General features: G+C 36.1%; 1 protein-coding gene across 1 annotated transcript in view; it reads left to right on the top strand.

Annotated features, from left to right (window-relative positions):
• The window catches only part of kpna3 (karyopherin alpha 3 (importin alpha 4)), a 287088-nt gene that overhangs the window by 47666 nt on the left and 219289 nt on the right, over window positions 1-20133 (top strand). The window contains 1 exon segment of the mRNA XM_028790479.2: window positions 3146-3190. Within this exon segment, the coding sequence (XP_028646312.1) occupies window positions 3146-3190 (45 nt within the window).

Below are 20133 nucleotides of genomic sequence, written 5' to 3'. Positions count from 1 at the left end.
CCTTTTTAAATTAAGTCTTAAAAAGAGGTGTAAAGATATTGACAATAAGCTACGCAAACCCCCCAAGAAATGCAATTGTTTAAATCAAGGTGTGAGTCGAAAAACACCATCCCATAATACTAGTTAACGATTAACACATTTCTATATGTATTGTAAGCATACAATATAACTGATAATATGTTGCGCTTATTTATCTGGTGTACCGACATTTTTGCGCGTTTAACGTCTGAAATCTAACGTGGTTTGTGCCCTTCAGAATGAAAACAGTTTGCATTTAACTTTTTAATAAAAGGCGAGCTTTTAAGCCTGAGAAATCACCCCATAAATGCACACGTTTAATTGCACATCTGTTAATATGTATGCTTACACAGTATTAAAAGACACTCAAAAATTAACGTCATTTACCTTCGTTCCCGCGTTTGACTCATGCTGTAAATCTCTTCCTTGTTTTTAGTTCACGTGATTACGTAGGAGGCGTGATGATGTGATACGTGACTCCGCCTCCTCCATTAGAGTATATGGACAAAAAACAGGTTCCAGTTATGACCATTACGCGTAGAATTTCGAAATGAAACCTGACTAACTTTTGTAAGTAAGCTGTAAGGAATGAGCCTGCCAAATTTCAGCCTTCCACCTACACTGGAAGTTCGAGAATTAGTGATGAGTCAGTCAGTCAGTCAGTCAGTGAGTCAGTGAGGGCTTTGCCTTTTATTAATTAGTATAGATAATAAGTCATTCATGCTGACACTGCTTGGTTCTTTAATAATATCTTTCCATGTTAATTGGCCTCAAGATACAAAGAAACCCTTTCACCCTTGATTCTTTTTATTTTTTTTTGCAGATGCTGGAATTTCTAAATTTCAGAGCAGTGACAATGTTACTGTAAACAGAAACATGTACAATTGAAAATGATACTGTTTTAATACAATTCTACATCATATGCTTAGCATTGGAAATCCACTTCCTAGCTGTAATGTAGTCCAGAACTTTATTTTGTCTGCCATGTGAAGCAGGAGCAGGAAATGCAAACATCGTGTATTCCCATTATTTTTCCTGTGTTCAGACTTATGGTATTTGCATGAATTTCAGGACTTATCCAAAAGTGAGTCATAGGTTTATCATTTGTCAGACATGCAGAAGCAGAAAACAAACCGGTTATGTAAATATATTTCATTTTAGCTAAAATTACTGTAATTAAAAGTTTAAATTAGTTTTTTCAGTCTTTGGAGCAAATAGAATTTGACATGAATGAGCACAGTTCTTTGAACTTGTACGTCCCAGTGTTTGCATCAACTACAACCTTGTAGAACTGCCAGATTCTCCAAAATTTTAAGGTTTGAATAATCACAATAATAAAAATGATACATTTTATTTTACGCTAAAATTCCAGGTACTACATGAATGTTTGTACTTTTTGTGCTTTTTAATATTTAAACAATTAATTCTCCCAAGGATTGCAAGGTTGCATATAGGATGTACATAAAACTCAAAAGTGTACCTCTCTCCCCTAAAAAGCTGGAGCTAATTTCAATAGAGATGACCCGTGTGTTTATTTAAAATAAATAAATAAAATTGCCCTATTGGTTTAAACTATGAGTGAGTCAAGTCAATAGCCAAGTAGCTAAGCGAGCATTGCTGACAATAAAGCTGCTTTTCAATAGTGATTTTAAAGCTGCTATAATAGTAGTAATAATAATAGGAAAATTAGAAATATAGTAGTTACTTTCAGTTGTCATTAATGAGAAAAGAAACTATCCATCCATCCATCCATTGTCTCCCGCTTATCTGAGGTTGGGTTGCGGGGGCAGCAGCTTGAGCAGAGATGCCCAGACTTCCCTCTCCCCGGCCACTTCTTCTAGCTCTTCCGGGAGAATCCCAAGGCGTTCCCAGGCCAGTCGAGAGACATAGTCCCTCCAGCGTGTCCTGGGTCTTCCCCGGGGCCTTCTCCCGGTTAGACATGCCTGGAACACCTCACCAGGGAGGCGTGCAGGAGGCATCCTGATCAGATGCCTGAGCCACCTCATCTGACTCCTGTCGATGCGGAGGAGCAGTGGCTCTACTCTGAGCCCCTCCCGGATGACTGAGCTTCTCACCCTATCTTTAAGGGAAAGCCCAGACACCCTGCGGAGGAAACTCATTTCAGCCGCTTGTATTCGCGATCTCGTTCTTTCGGTCACTACCCATAGCTCATGACCATAGGTGAGGTGCTTTCTCCAGTGGATTCTTAACCGCTAAAGGGTAAAACGGCAGCAAATCGGGCATCTTCATTTCAGGAGTGAACCAGAATAGGATCAGCAGCAGAACACTACCTATAAGTATTTATATTAAAAAAAAAAAAAAAAAAATCTGTTCATGCAATGCAGATCCAAAAGCTGGTTTGGTTGGTGGGGGCGAGGTTAACTCACCTAAAAAAGTGTTTTCTAGAAGTGTATCTAAGAAACAGAAAGATATGTTTCACTAATGATGATACAAACTTAACATTCAACAATAGAAAATACCTGGACATGGAAGTGATCAAAACACATTTCTAAAATACAGAAATATGTTGCAATGCTAAAATTATAATGAGGTGAAGCACTGCTCTTTTATATATTGTCCTTTTTTGACTGCAAATATTTTTTTTTGGTCTGTCAGCCCCAGTGTACTCTGTGTACCAACCGAAACAGGGATTTCAGAATCATATTTAGCTACCTGCTGTAGGAGATGCTTAACATAGACATAACTACTGTATATAAACAAGTAGATGGCAACTTTGCCTAATGACTGGGAAAATTTTATTAGTGTATCACTTGACAAAACTTAACTTTGAGGCCAGTCAAACTTAAACTTAAGCATTTTGCAAAAGTGGACTGTTTGAGGAAACTTGCCCACTTCAGGCAGAAAATGTAATGTGTATCTGAAAGGTATACCTTCAAGTATTAAAATCTAGGTACAATGTCTGCAATATGCGAATATTCCAACAGATCTGATTTAATAATCAGATAATAAGTTAATAAGCATGTTGTTAATTGAAAGGAAAGGGGATTTTAAATACGTACAAGTAAAGCAGTTTTGTAATGTTAATTTTATAGTTAAACAGACGCAACATTTTGTTATGTTGGTTGTAAATTATTAACTTTTTATTTATATATTTTGTTCCCACCAGACGATGAGAAGACACAGAAATGAAGTAACAATTGAACTCAGAAAGGTAATTAATTCCCTCATAATCGTTCTTTTTGTGAATATTGTCTGTATTTCTTACACTGCAAAAAAACTTAGCCTAGAAATAAGATAAAAACACTGAATTTCAGGAGAAAATGACTTAATATTAGTGAAATTATCTGTCAATGCAGCATGATAATTTTACTTGCCAAGAAATCTTAAAATAAGCTGGTTCCAGTCTAGAAATAAGAAAGCTCTTATAGGTGTTCAAAGGTTTGAAATAAGTAGAAAATGCTGTTTTTTAGAACAAATTACTTCAGATTAGACTTTCTACAGTGGAAATACACTGAATATTAGAAAATAATTTTTAATTCAGTTGTTTTGCATTCTTAATTTTAGCACACTGAAAAACAAAGGCCAAGGAACAAGAGAATAGATCACTAATACAAATGGAAAATTCTTAATACCAGTGGAGAAAGAAAGTCTTGTTACTTGAAACCAGTTAGCTCATCCTGAAATAGGTAGTCCAGTATTTAATCTCAGAGCATATACAGTGCATCCGGAAAGTGTTCACAGCGCATCACTTTTTCCACATTTTGTTATGTTACAGCCTTATTGCAAAATTGATTAAATTCATTTTTTTCCTCAGAGTTCTACACACAACACCCCATAATGACAATGTGAAAAAAGTTTACTTGAGGTTTTTGCAAATTTACTAAAAATAAAAAAACTGAGTTTAATCAATTTTGGAATAAGGCTGTAACATAACAAAAGGTGGAAAAAGTGATGCGCTGTGAATACTTTCTGGATGCACTGTATCTTAAAACAGGAAAATTATTTTACAAAAATCACAGAATAAGAAAAAAATAAACTATTATTAAATAAATGCTTTAAATAAGCAAAATTATATGCCAATGGGGTGAGATATATTGACTTGGATTTTTAAGAAATTCTGAAAGTAGTTAATTTCAACACATACTAAGCTATATTTGCATGATATATACAACAAATTTCAGTCCACCTACAAAAGAATAAGGTAAAAGCAGCACAGTGCTCTCATTTTAGGATGGTCTTCATTTCAAATTGAAACCAAATATTTTAGCAGAGGTTTGAATTAGGAATTCATTCCTACATTCAAGACACATAATTAATATATATTTTCCTGATATATGTTGGCTTCCTGAATAGATAAAATAACTTGCAATAAAGAGATAATCATTAGCATTGCTCTTTAAGTATTACATCAGTATCCAACAGCACTACTGCTGTGTTTACAATACAGAAACAGAGAAAACCATAAGCACATGAAAATTAGTTGACACAGGAAGATTACCTTGTATATAACACAAATGTCATATCCATATCATTATTGTACATTGTAGTTCAGGACTGTCTCATCTTGTCACAGTCAGAAATACATAACAAACTTAATTACATAAACAAAATTTTAACAGAGGTAACTTTGCCAAAAAACAAGACAAAGAAAATACAACCTAACATGTTACAATCCACAAAATATCTACAATTTATTTAATTGATTTTCAAATATGGTAATGATAATTATATACAGTATATCATAGACATGCATTTCCTGTTCTACATTTGGCTCACACAATTTTTCTTCTAGCACATTTGTATTTTCCCTTCAAATTGTGTCCAGTAATATTTCAGTTTGAATTGCAGAGAGGACAGCGGCAATGCACTTAGGATATGTTAGATGTAGTGCATAATAGTATGCCATAAGGTACATGATACCTTCCTGCAACATTTCTTGAGGGAAAGTTGTCAAGTGGTCACTTCCAATAGCTAGCATGCAGTTATCTTGGTCCACAATAAGGGCAGCGCTAGTCAGAGGTCAGTCTTTGCTGTAGAAAGGCATCAGGATTCTCGGAGGTCTTCAAGACAAACAAAAACCAACAAAGAAAATAGGCTGAATTTATTTTATCCTCTGTAGTCCTATACTGATTTATTCATTTACTTATTTATAATACTGAATTTTAACAGAAGCAGTTATACACAGCTTGTATTTGAAATAGCAAAGAAATCACTAAAAATTGAAAATTGTTATATTCTGTTGAGCCCTTTTAATCAAACTGTTTAATGTATAATGTCGTTCCTGTAGCTAACATTAAAAACAACCCTGAAAATTGCTGCCAGTCACAGATGGATAGAATTACAGTAACTGTCTTTATTTTTCCTTTAAGCAATGTAAAAATGCAAAGTTTTACCTTAAAGCCATGAACTAATGCCTCATGTTTTGTTTCCCAACTTTTTTGGGGGTAAGGAAAGTGAAGGAAACATGGATGGCAGAGCTCTAAACATGGCAATGGCATTTTTCACTAATGAGAGGAAAAAAAAAAAATCTTATTAAATATCTTTAGCATTATGTTCTAATATAACTCAAACATTCTCCTTTTAATGAAAACAACATACAGCAAGCTTTAAATTAAGAATGATTTATAACAAAAATGATATGATGTCTGGTATATTTTTTACCTACTAATATGCTAGAACATGAACGAACAATTGAAATGAACCTTACATAGATCATATTTAAGGTTTTAAGTATTCTTTAAGATATTCCTTCATTATTTATACCTAATAAAGGATAGTGTCAGTCAGTTTATTATTCTTTTGTGTCTTAAAGATGCTAGACAAAACTATTTACAATGCTAATAAATGGCTATTTAAAAACAAAATTAAAGGGAAAAAATTTCGGAATAACACAGTACAACTTTCTAATACAATGAAGAAAAGGGAACCTGGAATTCACAAATCAATAGTTACTGGCAAAGAGAGCAGTAATAATATTTTGCATGAAAATTTCTCAAAATTTGGGTTACTATAATATAGACTTGGTCTTTATGGAAAAAATGGCATAAAACAGCGCAACCCTTTGAACATCAACTGCAAAATATCACAACTTTAAACAACTTCAATTTGACTTTCATTTAGGCCTATCATGCTGCAACACTGAGTAAAGTGCATAACTAACTATAAAATGAGTTTGAATAAAATATGCATGACAAATGTTACCGTCCTTGTGCATATGTGAAGGCTTCAGGATTTTCTTCATTACTCCATACAGCTGTGCTTTTCCATAAAAACTGGTCCATCTGCTCTTAACTTCTGTGATATAGTTATTATTCCAACTAAGAATACAACACATTTGATCTATTACCTATGAAATAAGCACACTCTTCAAAGTCAGCACATATTTTGTTTTAAAAAACCATTTTCAAAAATATTTCAGTCAGATGTCTGTGTTTTATGTACTTACATGGTCCAGTTCTTTAAAGCATGGGTAAGCCTCCCATAGAATCTGTAAATGACCTCTGTGTGCATTAAATTCATGATCAAGGAGCTAGGTAACTGCAAATTTATTTGGCTTTGTTTTCTTTTAAAGGTCCTGTAGTGTTTTGTAGTGCCTGGCCTGTATTTAGTGGCTGAAAAGTATTGTGTCAACAGCTGCAAAAACATATAAATGAATAATCCAATCAGTTGTGTTTTCTAAACAGTCTGAACTAAGATGGGATATGACCATCTCAATTGTGCACTTACCAGATGGTTCACATTCTTTCTCTACTGTAACTTCTTGGGTACGACTAGAAGGTGACACAATAACAAGCGTCGCTGAAATAATAGAATTCCCCAAAGATGCAGTGGAATCGGCCTCGCCTGAATTCTCAACTTCAGCAGCATCAGGCTTGTCGGTGGTGACGCCGAGACATCTCTTTATTTATTTGAAGCATACAGTCCTGTCGCTTCTGAGGTGTGCAGATATTCTGTAGCCTTTTCAGGAATTATTTAAACACAGGTTCCTGTAATGAGATTGCACTCTTTTAAAAAGTGTGCAAGTGAATACAAGGTGTGATTGCTCAGTCTAAAACCCCTATAAAAACTAGTTACTTACACTCTCCCATGAATTTTGATCTTCAGCTGCACATAGCTTTGGATAATACTTGACTATACGTTTTGCCATTGAAGAAACCTCATGTTTGGAGGTATATTTGTCTTCCTTTGTTGTTGTCCTCAGTATGGGCACTATGTTGGTCACTGTATTTCTAATTAATCTACAGCACAGATCCTTTGAAAGAATACAATGCTCCTCTTTCCCTATGCGCTGCAGTGTTTTCTGACCTGCTCCAACTCACTGTTACTATGAAGTATGTATTCAGGGCTTGGTAGTTGAATGATTTTAGAGGGGCTGGCTTCTCTTAAAAGTTTTGTGGAACATCCTTGCTCACTGGATTGATGGGTAGGTGAAAAACTGGCTTTTTTTTTTTATATGTAAAGAGTATTGCATTCAGAAGAGGAGGGAGATGTGCAGCTGTCTTGTAAGTTATCTTGCTGCACAGAAAACTGCAGCTCCTGTTAAAAAACAAAAAGAAAAATACAGGAAAAGGACATTGAAAATAGTCACCAGTTATCAATAAACTGTTTATGAATTATGAAATTTGATGAAGCCTGACATAAATGGAAATATTTACTTTTATTTTACGTAAATGAAATTAGTAATCAAAGATAGCATTGCTCAAATATCTGACAATTATATTTTCATTGTTAACATTTTTAGGTAACTAAAAACAAGATGGTAGTCATCATCTTCCTGATAAAACACAGAAACGATATGTGCTCAGATATCTATTGATATGGAGTATTTTCACAATATGTTGTATTGAACTAAATAAGTGCTACATGAGTACTGTGAAATTCTTACTTCTGTGTGCTAATTAACATGTAACACACTATCATTCTCTGGCGCCATGATAAAATTTATCAAAACATTTGTAAATTAATATAGACTTTGCATAAATGACAAACATACATAAATGTGTTTACACAAAGATTCATATGGTGAGGTGAACATGTTGGGGAAACAGCCTTGATGGATGCATGAGCTGCCCTGTGCTCAGGTGACATTTCAAACTGCTTTTATTGAATTATGGAAAATTTTAATTGAAAAGGACCAAGCCTAAGTTTCTACTCTTCAAATTTTCACATCTATAAATATATATTTATGTTGTCATCACTTTCATATCATAAACGTCCTCCTTTTCCCTATTATCATTTATATTTCTCCCCTGCTTGATCTCAAATATCATCAGGACATGGACACTTCTGACATAAAAGTTGTTACAGAAGCCTTTAATCTCAACAAAAAGAACATAGCAAAAGTGATAACTACATTGTTTGCACAACAATATTTCTAAAAAAAAAAAAACAAAACAAATTAAAATAAATAATGCTGACCTCTTGATGAACTGCTGGCCAAAAGGTTTTCTTCGAAGGAAATGTTGAGATCTTCACGTGAAAGAGTCCCTAGAAGATCTTCTGTAACATTTGCAACTTGAAAGCAACAGAGGAAGACCAGTAATTCATTCATATTTGGACGTCATCTGCACAATTACCGGCATTCATTTCCAACTCAGGTTTTAGGCTTTAAGTGCTAAATTTACAAATGTTTATAAGTTTGAGTTTCTTGAAAGATGGTACAAGTGCAAATCATGATACCTTTTTATAAATATTTTACATTTTGTTTCCTTTCTGAACAAGTATATCATACTGAGGTTTTAGGCAAGTAGAGATATCCTAAAGAGGTGTATTTACCGTGTTGCCTGATCAAGGACACGATAATGCGACTTACTAACTTAATTTGCGAGTGTATAAAATTAGCAGGGCGTTAACATTTCACTCAAACTGGGGCCTTCACCTGTGCCATTAAAGTAATAAAGAGCACTGTCTCACTCAGGGCTGACTTTACAATATATATATATTTATATGACGCGCTCATGTATGGTATTGATAACGAAGTTCAGGGGGATAGATGCTCCCATTGCAGTTTCAAGTGCAGCAATCTAAACAAATAAAAGACAAAGCCCTCACTGACTCAATCACTCACTCACTCATCACTATTTCTCCAACTTCCCGTGTAGGTGGAAGGCTGAAATTTGGCAGGCTCATTCCTTACAGCTTACTTACAAAAGTTAGGCAGGTTTCATTTTGAAATTCTACGCGTAATGGTCATAACTGGAACCTCTTTTTTGTCCATATACTGTAATAGAGTGCACCTCGATGGCCGTGGGAGGCGGACTTGCGTATCGCGTCATCACGCCACCTACGTAATCACGTGAACTGACTGTGAACAAAGTACGTACAAAACAAGGAAGAGCCCCAAAGAGCGCTGAAGAAAACATTCATTACACAATTGAGAAGGCAGCGAAACAACAAGAAACGAGCGAGTGACGCATACAAGCATATTCATAAGTGCAGCTACTGCGGAAACAAAGCACGGTGTAAACCGTAAGTTTAAATTAAGTTTATAGAAACGCTCCCGCTACGGTTTGCAATACCATATTCGCGACATACAAGTTTAATGAGAAGACACGAGGTATAAACGAGACTTTGGATCACTTTGTAACGGAGTTGAAATTGCTGTAGTGAGAAACTTTTAAGTGCTGGGTCTTAGCTAACATTAAATAAAGCTGTGGACATCGCAACATCACACGAGAGCGGCTCACGTGAACTGACTGAACTTTGAGGCAAGATTGCTTTTCTCCTGTACAACTATACGTTGCATTCTTAACAGTAAGCTTGCACCGCTTGGTCATATTACAACCAGAGTGCTGAACTGACAATGTGGTATACAAACAGAACTATAACAATCGTAAAAAAAAGAAAAAAAAAACAGCGGAGAACCCGTGGATTAAATAAAAAGGCTGCTTCCTTGGCGAAGCAAGGAAAAAGGAAGACCTTATATGGCGTTCGTTTATAAAACAACGGAAAAGCTGTGTAAAGGCTGCTTCACAAAAAAACAGCAGAGAGCTTTATATGAGCAGGCAGTCAGCTAAAGAAGGGAATCAATAAATAACTATAATCGTAATAAACAAACAAAAAATAGCGGAGAATCCGCGGACTACATAAAGGAAATGGGTACCTGAACAGAACAGTGAGTCTCAAATAGCTACACAATAACTATAACAATCGTAATAAACGATATGGCGTTCGTTTATAAAACAGCGGAGAGGCTGTGTAAAGGCAGCTTCACAAAAAAAATCCTTAACAAATTGTTATTGGTATATTTTCCCTCAATTTAAAAAGGTTTTCTTTTCTTCTTAATAAAAATTTAAAAGCAGTACTTCGCCGCTGCGAAGAGCGGGGATTTGGAGATTTATAGATATAGATATAGATATATAGAGAAAGATATAGAGATCTATATATATAGATGTAGATATAGAGATATAGAGATATAGATAGAGAGAGATCTCTCTCTCTCTATCGATATATCTATCGATAGATAGATCTAGATAGAGAGAGAGAGAGAGAGAGATATATGTGTGTGTGTGTGTGTATATTGCTAGTCTTTTTATATTCTAGCAATGAGCTTACAATTTTGGATGCCTCAAAATTGATAATAATTTTAAAATACTGACCTCTAAATTTTAAAGTTTTTCTTTAACACTAGAATTACCAGAGCCTACGAAAAAACTCGTATATCCGGCCCACCTTAAATCGCTTCTTAAATCCGTTCACACCTCTCCGCCAGCATCCTTTGTCCTCTAAATGTGCTGATAAAAGACAAGCTGCCAGCAGTCGGCTATTCCATCCCCCCACCGACGTAGAACGTGAGCGAAGTTTTCCCAGCTCACGCCTTGATTGATTATGTGGGAGTGAAGTGGAGTTTTACAGTGGAAATGAGAGATCATTATTCTAAAGTAATCTGTGTAAACACATTGTTAAAACAGAAAGTTTTTCATATTTTAGTAATAAATGTTACAAAATGTAGTAGGCATAAACTATAGAATATATAAAGCCCGAGTTCCAAAGATCAAATAAACGCTTTCAGAAAAGCTTCAAGAATGATTCAGTGGCGTAGCGCGTTAAGATTTGCATCTTAGCGCAGAGCAGCTTTTCCTTGCCTCACAGACCTGAGTTCGATTCCCCGCTGGGGATGAAGTGTTGCTTTTTTTTTCTTTTCTTTTAAACCTCAAACGGACATAAAATTTATACATTGGTATGCACTGTCAGTTACTGAGATCGTTATATTTTCATGTGGAAGGCTCCTTTTCAAATATTTTTTTAACAATTGAGACTGCAATTAACAGGAACAACTGTCCTTATAACTTATTTTTAAGATCCATAACACACAGACAGACAGGGCACTGCGTAATAGAGAGACAGACAGGCAGAGAAGTCACTAGATATAGAAATAAACAGGGAAGCCACGTGTACTGAAAGAAAAAAAGAACAGCATGTGCGTTGTCCCTGACTCTCTAAGTAAGATCGGGGGAGGGGTGATGTTAGAGCGCCTGCGCTTATTCAGTGCAGCTGGGACAACGCACATGTTCTTTTTTTCTTTCAGTACACGTGGCTTCCCTGTTTATTTCTATATCTAGTGACTTCTCTGCCTGTCTGTCTCTCTATTACGCAGTGCTCTGTCTGTCTGTGTGTTATGGATCTTAAAAATAAATTATAAGGACAGTTGTTCCTGTTAATTGCAGTCTCAATTGTTAAAAAAAATATTTGAAAAGGAGCCTCCCCCATGAAAATATAACGATCTCAGTAACTGACAGTGCATACCAATGTATAAATTTTATGTCCGTTTGAGGTTTAAAAGAAAAGAAAAAAAAAGCAACACTTCATCCCTAGCGGGGAATCGAACTCAGGTCTGTGAGGCAAGGAAAAGCTGCTCTGCGATAAGAGGCAAATCTTAACACGCTACGCCACGCCACTGAAGCTGTTGAATCATTCTTGAAGCTTTTGTGAAAGTGTTTATTTGATCTTTGGAACTCCGGCTTTATATATTCTATAGTTTATGCCTACTACATTTTGTAACATTTATTACTAAAATATGAAAAAGTTTCTGTTTTAACAATGTGTTTACACAGATTACTTTAGAATAATGACCTCTTATTTCCACTGTAAAACTCCGCTTCACTCCCACATAATCAATCAAGGCGTGAGCTGGGAAAACTTCGCTCACGTTCTAAGTCGGTGGGGGGATGGAATAGCCGGCTGCTGGCAGCTTGTCTTTTATCAGCACATTTAGAGGACAAAGGATGCTGGCGGAGAGGTGTGAACGGATTTAAGAAGCGATTTAAGGTGGGGCGGATATACGAGTTTTTTCGTAGGCTCTGGTAATTCTAGTGTTAAAAGTATCTGAAATAGAAACAACTTGGGTCGTGTTCGCTTTTACTACTGGTAATAACGTGAGGCGCGTGCAACGCAGTTAGAACTTGGCACATTTTTAAAAGATACAGACTTCTGCTTGCTTAAAAATAAATTGAAATGTATCAGAACGTCTTTAACAACTTTTTTAAATAAATCACTGTAACAAATAAATCAACAACATTTAACTATCATTATTTCATAAGAAATTGCAAGAGAAGCGCTAAATGTACCAATATGTTCGAATGCAAGAACTGCGTGCAGTGGAAGTTATAATTTAGGCCAGTGTTTGCTGGATAAATTGCAAAGGTGAAAACCGGAAATGAAAAAATAAATATTTATAGCATAAACACCTGCATTTATTTTTAAAATTTTATGTAATGGTTACACGAAACTAGCTTGCCCCACTACTTCTGTTTTGTGTCGTAATGATTATAGGTATCAACATGGACAGGTGAATTTTTGTGGATTCATAAAAACAGAATGCACCCCAGCAACAGTAAATGTCAATTAGAAACTTACCTTTTAATTAGGGATGCACCGATACCGAAACGGGTATCTGGTATCGGCCTCGATACCACATTTTCTAAAGTACTCGTACTCGTTAAAAGTCCCCCGATACCGGGGACCGATACCACGGTCTGAGAAATGTCATGAGCGGCGTGTAAGGGGTTAATCACAGGCGCCGAGTGCCCGCCCCCAGGCTCCGGCTGCAGCTCAGAGCGGGGAGAAGGCGAGTCATGTCATGTCAGCCGTGTGGAACTATTTCAAAGTGAATGAAGACGACAAAACAAAGGCGGACTGCAAATTGTGCTCAGCGAAATTGTCCAGAGGAGGCTCAAAAGGTAGCGCATTTAACACAAGTAATTTAATCAAGCACCTAAAATCCCAACACGACAACGAGTACAAAGAGTTTAAACCAACACAACCCACGCTGCAGCAAACTCTTGCAAGACGAGAGAAAATGTCCAGAGACAATCCACGTGCTGTGAAAATAACACAGGCAATTATCGAGTACATTGCATTGAGTGACCAGCCACTCTCGGAGGTAGAAAATGTTGGATTCCTGCGTCTCCTCCATGTTCTGGAGCCCAGATATGATGTCCCAAGCCGCCGCTACATGACTGACACGGAGCTGCCTAAACGACACGACTCCGTGAAAAAACATATCCACAGCCTACTGCAAGCCTCCTCTGCGTTTAGTTTCACCACGGATATTTGGATAAGCAGTGTTAGCCCCGTGTCGCTAATTAGCCTAACCTCCCAGTGGATAGACGAGAGTTTCTTGTTTTTTTTGTTAAATTATATGACTAAAGCTGTTACCTGTAAATTTAAATCATGTTTTTATTAAGTACTCGGTATCGGCAAGTACTCGGTATCGGCGAGTACTGAAATGCAAGTACTCGTACTCGTACTCGTTTTCCAAAAAAGTGGTATCGGTGCATCCCTACTTTTAATATTTCCAGTGTGACTTTGTCAAGTGAATCCATTGGTTTATATGCGTAAATATGTTACTTATCAGCTGCGAAGAGCAAAGCAGTATTTTAGCTATGTAACGTTGTTAATAACTTTACGGTGAGAACATTTCAAAATGTAACATCTGATGCACGGGAAAGCTAAGGACGCTTCACAGGGAACGCGTTTACACATGCTCAAAGAAAGGTATATTCCATTACATGACAAAGAAGGGGTCAAAAAGAGCGCTGGATATTATATTTGGGGGGAAAAAAATAACCGTATTTGTAAAACAAAACAAACAAAAACAATGTAATTATACCGTTAATTTTTCATATACTCAACAATGTCATTGATGTAAATAAATTTTTTTCCTAAAATAATGGAACGATCCTGTATATTACATCACATAACAGCTACTGTCGCTCAGCACTCGTGCTTTTTGCTGTTTAAACACCAAAGATGATTTGGCGTTTGTTTTATTTGCTGCCCGTTTGTGGCTTTGAGTTTAAAACGACTTTTGAACCATATCAACACTACACATTATATTGTTTGGAGTTTCAAGTTCATGATGCTGTGTCTTTGATAGAGATGTTTTGTCATTTGAAATTAAAATCCCTAACCTGAATAAATCCACCCGTTTTGTTGATGCTATGAAGCTGGTTAATTTTAATTCCAGCGAGTCTATATGACTGAAAAACAAAATGTGTATTCTTGTGAATACTACCATGGGGATATCATTGAACTATATAAAACTATTAAAGATTCCTAAATTCTTGAACTTTTTATGTTAATGCATTCCAGCAACACTGTTTGGATTAAGCCATTTATTTGACACAGTGAAAATACTCTTGCATCAAAACACCAGACAAGGGTCATTTATTTTAAAATGTGGAAACCATTTTGATTTGAAGAAAAAAAAAATACATGAGTAATGTTACAAAACAAGGAAATGTTCACACAGAAGTGAAACCCTCAGGCTTCAGTGCGAGTCTACAGTTAATGGGGAGTATCTCAGCATTATAATTTTCGGGATGGTTTTTCCTGAAATTTTATTAGTTATTTCTCATTTATACCAAAGACAACAGGCAGTGATCAGATAGCTGGTGAGAGAAGCCGACTAGTTTAAAGTTCACTGTGGTATTAGACAGGGGTGTATTCTCTCCCCTTTCCATTTTAATATTTATGCAGAAATTACAATTAGAAAGGTGTTTGAGGGAGTAATCAAGAGCTAGTAATTTTGATTTGGTGAAATTGATCATTATACCTGATTTAATAGTGTCAGAGAATGTCATTCATTGAATATAAAGGCACTGGTGCAGGTAGTTTTTAGGGTTCCATGATAAAACGTGTTGGCACAACACCGATATAAAAAGGACTGTGCCACTTACTCTTTGATAGGTTGACACTGCATAATGGTGACAAACTGTAATTCTTGGCATCTATATATATAATTCACAAAGTCGACGCCAGAAGGGGAAGACACCCATGAAAGCACGCACACCAAAACAAGACACCCATGAAAGCATGCAGGAAGAGGCGTGGATTCACTAAGCCGCCGACAAGTAGGAAAGAGCCTCGCCCACCAACTCTATGACCATTGGATACGACGACAACTCGCAGAGCCACGCCCACTAACTGGGACGCGATGCCTCGAAAAAAACGCTGTCATTTATGTTCATCAGTTGTACGCTACACATCGACCTCTGAGCCACCTTGAGTTGGAGGCAGCAAGTCTTTGATAGACTGCAACAAAATTATGAAAGTACGGGCGCATTTTTTTACACAAGCTGTGTGTGTGTGGGTGGGTGTTAATTTGTTACTCGAAAGATTTCAAGATTTAATATGCACAGGCGGTAACACTGCAAATACAGCCCAAACGAACCAAAAATCTTCCACAGTCTCCTTACTGTAAAACAGCAATACTACCACTGCGCTTCAAGACAGAGAATGCAGTTAAAGAATGCACCAGGCTCAATTTTACTTTCACTTCTGTTTGGACAACTGTGTCGTTCAGAAAGTCACCCATCAATACATAATTATGCGACATATCATACGCCGTGAGTTGGCAAGAGCCACGAGTGTTGAGCGGTGTTTCCCAAACTTGGTCCTGCTGAACCCCTGTGGCTGCAGTGTTTTGTTCCAACCAGATTCCTAATCATTAATGCCGGTGAAACTCATCTTAGCTGGATGTAATAATCTGAGATGAATGCGCACCTCCGCGCTGAGTGAAAACACAATGTATATTGCTGCAACAAAATGATGAAAGAACGGGCGCATTTTTTTCACACAAGCTGAGTGGGTGGGTGTTAGTTAGTTAATTAGTTACTCAAAGTAATTCAAGATTTAATATGCACAAGCAGTAACACTGCAAAAACAGCCCAAACCGGGAAAGACAGCTGGCAAAAAGTCACCAACAAACAAAACGCGTGTGCATTGTACTTACTGAAAGCAGCATTACGGATTTTGCAAATGTTAATTTTTTTCCTTCTGCTTAAAAAACATTCAAAAAGCGCGGGTTGGTTTCCAGCGTGTAAAACAGTTTGTTTGTCGCGGATAATTTGCTATCCACACAGGGACGAACCAGGAAGCGAACCCACAATCTTCCAGTGTCTCCTTACTGCAAACCAAGCCGTACTACTACAGTGTCACAAGGCAGTTAAAGAAGTTATATTTATATTTTTTACACATCACACACTAGAAGCTGCGGCGTATGGTACACCGCGGGTTGGCTAGTTTAAAATATCTAGCTAAAGTAAGCAGTCTGTTAGAGGCAGGGTCTTAAAAAAACAAACAAAAATAAATAAAAATATTTCAACTCTAACACATCAGTCTGTTTCTTGCCTTATCTTTAACTCTTAAAACTGCAATTAAGCCATTCACTGTTCATAACGTGGATGTCATGCTAAAAGTAGCAGAAGAAGGGAATTGGACTATATTGATAGTGCAGTAATGGAAAACACTGTCTGATCTTAATATTAGATTTCAGATAGGTATGTTTGCACATTACATTCAAATTTGTTGTGTGCATAGCAGCATAAAAATCTGACTTGTATGCCTCAGAATAGTGACTGAAATTCAGTACCAATAAAAGACATGCGCACACAAATTTGTACAGTATGATTTTTTTATGCCTTGTTTGCAGTACATCTTTAAAACATGACATGTTTATGACTTATACACTGTATTGTTTAAAAACGTAGGTGAAAACTAAAACTGTTGAAAACACAGCCCTTTACCAAAACCGAAATTGCAGACTTTGAGAGCTTGTCATTTAAGTAGGTTCTTGTATGTAAATGGTGACACCAAGAGTCTTTACATGATTTACAGATGAAGTACATTAAAATACTAAAGGTTTCATTGTGATTATCCTTTATTGTAAATGACAGTAAATAACTGTTTGAAAGTATAAATATATTAAGGTAGATATTATGCATTTTCTCATCTTTTAAATAGTTGCTGTTACATTTATAGAATTGGCACCTCCTCTCAATTTCTCTGTTACATTTTGGCATTTTGATTGCTCCAAACAGTAGACTTTGTTTGCATTTGGGGTCTGTTTTGGGATGTTGCATATCTGAAGTACAGCTGGCAAAGAATTTAGGCAGTTAAAATTTATACAAGGACTTGTAGCCCCAAGGGATGATGTACAGAATTCAGGGCAGCAAATGTGCACATATATTTTCATGTTTAAAGTGAAAGGAGATCTCCTTGTCAGTCCATTTGCAAAGGTAAATTGCGTAGCTGCTTGTTGCTACTAAGTAATTTATTTTTAGATTATTATTTAAAAGTTATGTAGTGGTTGCTTCGTCATTAGTGGTGTCTCTACATCAAGCCTGTCTACAATCCAAACTGCATATGCATCTTGCTGCACTTGGCACTCCTATAATAGACACTAAGTGTCGAATGCAGTAAACTAAAGTTGATTAGAGAGGTATGAAACTTTAAAAAAAATTTTTCTGTCATATCTTAAACCGGTGTGTAAACTAAATTCAGATATGCAATATTCTAACTTCACATTAGTATGTGAAAGCTCTATTGGAAATTGAGCTTTTACCTGGAATAACCCAAGATTGTACACATAAGGACATCTGACTGGTACATGAGAGCCATGTTCTTATTGGCAATTGTTTTGCAAAGGTGGTATCAGCATTATTCCAGGGAAAAATAAGTTTTTCCACAACTATATACTTACTTGTGAATTTCCCCTTGGGATTAATAAAGTATCTATCTCTGTATCTCTGTATCTCTATCTCTATCTCTCTAGACAAGAAAATTCCAGACATTTACCGATCTACTTCCAGTTGCCTCATGATTTCACCACTTTCTATTTTACACCTGGTCCCTTTTCAAATTTTCTGTTGCCTAGCTTTCAAACCAAGTACTGTACTTGCCTGGTAAAAGCCACGAGCTTATTGCAATACTGACTGTCTAAGAGGAAGTTTTAGACCGATATGAGTACCAATGAGTAGTTATCAGTGCCTTTCAAGAGAGGACTATTACAAGATCCTGTGTCAATTGCAATACAACTATCAAATATAATCAAATTGAAAAATATATTGAGCTGAAAAAACCTTTCCATAAAACACATCATCTGTTGTTTAAATAAAATGGTGTTGGGATGGGGCTTGGAAATGCCACTACAGTTTGAGATCTGTCAGTTCAAGTTTCCACCTTCTCAGAAATTAATAAATGATTAAAAACCGAACCTTATTTTAACTTAATGTAAATATTTAATGAACTTATTTCCTTTTGTCTTAATAGTTTTACTCTTTCGTTTCTGTGATGAAAGGGTTTAACTGCTTAATCGCCAAAATATTGAGTAATCATTGTTCTCCATAGGGCTGCACAATTAATCAGTGATCAATATACGATTATGATTACAGCTGCCTCAATATACAAATCTCAGAAATTATGGTAACTGCATTCAATTTAGTACTTTTGCTCTATCCACGATTAAAATTTCTCAATTACGAATGGCTGTAAACCCCAAATGAGTGTTGTGCTTAGTGAAAATAATCCATCACAGATACAAGTTGTTTAATCAGCAGATGAGAGTACTTTTATCATATGACTAATTACAGAAAACCATGCTGAATGCGGTCTTAGGAGTCCTGACTTTTTTTTTTTTTTTTTGAGGAATTGGATTTCTTTGTTTGCAACAGCCTTCAAAAATTAAGGTGTAAAAGAAATTGCCTAGTGTAAGAGAATTATCACCCCACTTGTGCAATTATTTTACCTTTATCCCAAATGTAGGCCAGCGATTGAAATGAGTCTGAAACAATTGGTACTTTATGCAGTCACAGCTTATTTGTGGTTGAGCACAACTATTGAAACATTTCTGAACATATTGGATCATTATATTAATGAGGAACCTTTGCTGAAAACCAGTTGCTTGCAGTTAACTGCTCAAGTGCTAAGAGACTCACTGGCTGCCTTGAGCTTTGGGGAAAGCGGCAAGCTTGCATAATCACAGATAACAGGATGAATATAAGAATGGCAATGCTGCAAATAACTGGACCAGACTTCAGAGGCTTGGCCATTCTAAAACTAAATACTGTGCATACCATGGTGATTATGCTGTTGGGATATTGCCCTTTTTTACTTTCTCGTATAGGGAAGTATTGTAATTGTCCAATGATTTGATGTCAAGGTTTTGATGAATCTCAACATTTTGGACCTCCCTGAGTCCAAAAATACAGGTTTTGGAATTGTGTGTGTGTGTGTGTGTGTGTAAACATGATAACTTGAGTACGCTTTCACTTAGGTCAAACAACTTTTGCATACAAGTATTAGGTACAAAACATAGATTTCTTTCAACTTTTGGGCTATTTCCATTAACCGGACTTGGTACTTTACCTTTTATTCATGCAGCTGCAGAGTCAGATTTTATTCAACTTTACTTTTTTAATCCATTGTTCAATATTTATTTGTTGTTGATGGTTCTTTAATATACATAATATAAAAATATAATTCTTGAGGATAAAAATATAATTGTCTTGTGGTTTACTCCTCAGATATCCATCCCCATATCTGAGTATACAAGAAAGTTTAGGGGAGACCATTCCCGATTTTTATATAGGTATCGGTAATTCCACGAGCATGTGTAAATACTATGTAAGGCTATATGGGACTTTTTAATTTGATGGTGCTGTATTTGTATTTCAAATTATATAAATGACACAAGGGCAGCAATGTGTCACATCTAAATACTTCATGAGTTTGCCATTTTGTTACATTTTAATACTTTTATGTACCTGTACAATGGAACCATTGGGTTGTGTTTACATCTTAATCTTGCTTTACTGTTATTTAAGATTTCCTTCTGGAAATTTTATATACATCCAGCTTAATGTAACAGAACCC

The sequence above is a fragment of the Erpetoichthys calabaricus genome, chromosome 4 (assembly GCF_900747795.2).
Source record: "Erpetoichthys calabaricus chromosome 4, fErpCal1.3, whole genome shotgun sequence".
Classification (NCBI taxonomy): Eukaryota; Metazoa; Chordata; class Cladistia; order Polypteriformes; family Polypteridae; genus Erpetoichthys; species Erpetoichthys calabaricus.
The sequence above is the reverse complement of the archived record's forward strand: the minus strand, read 5'-3'. Positions and strand labels throughout refer to the sequence as shown.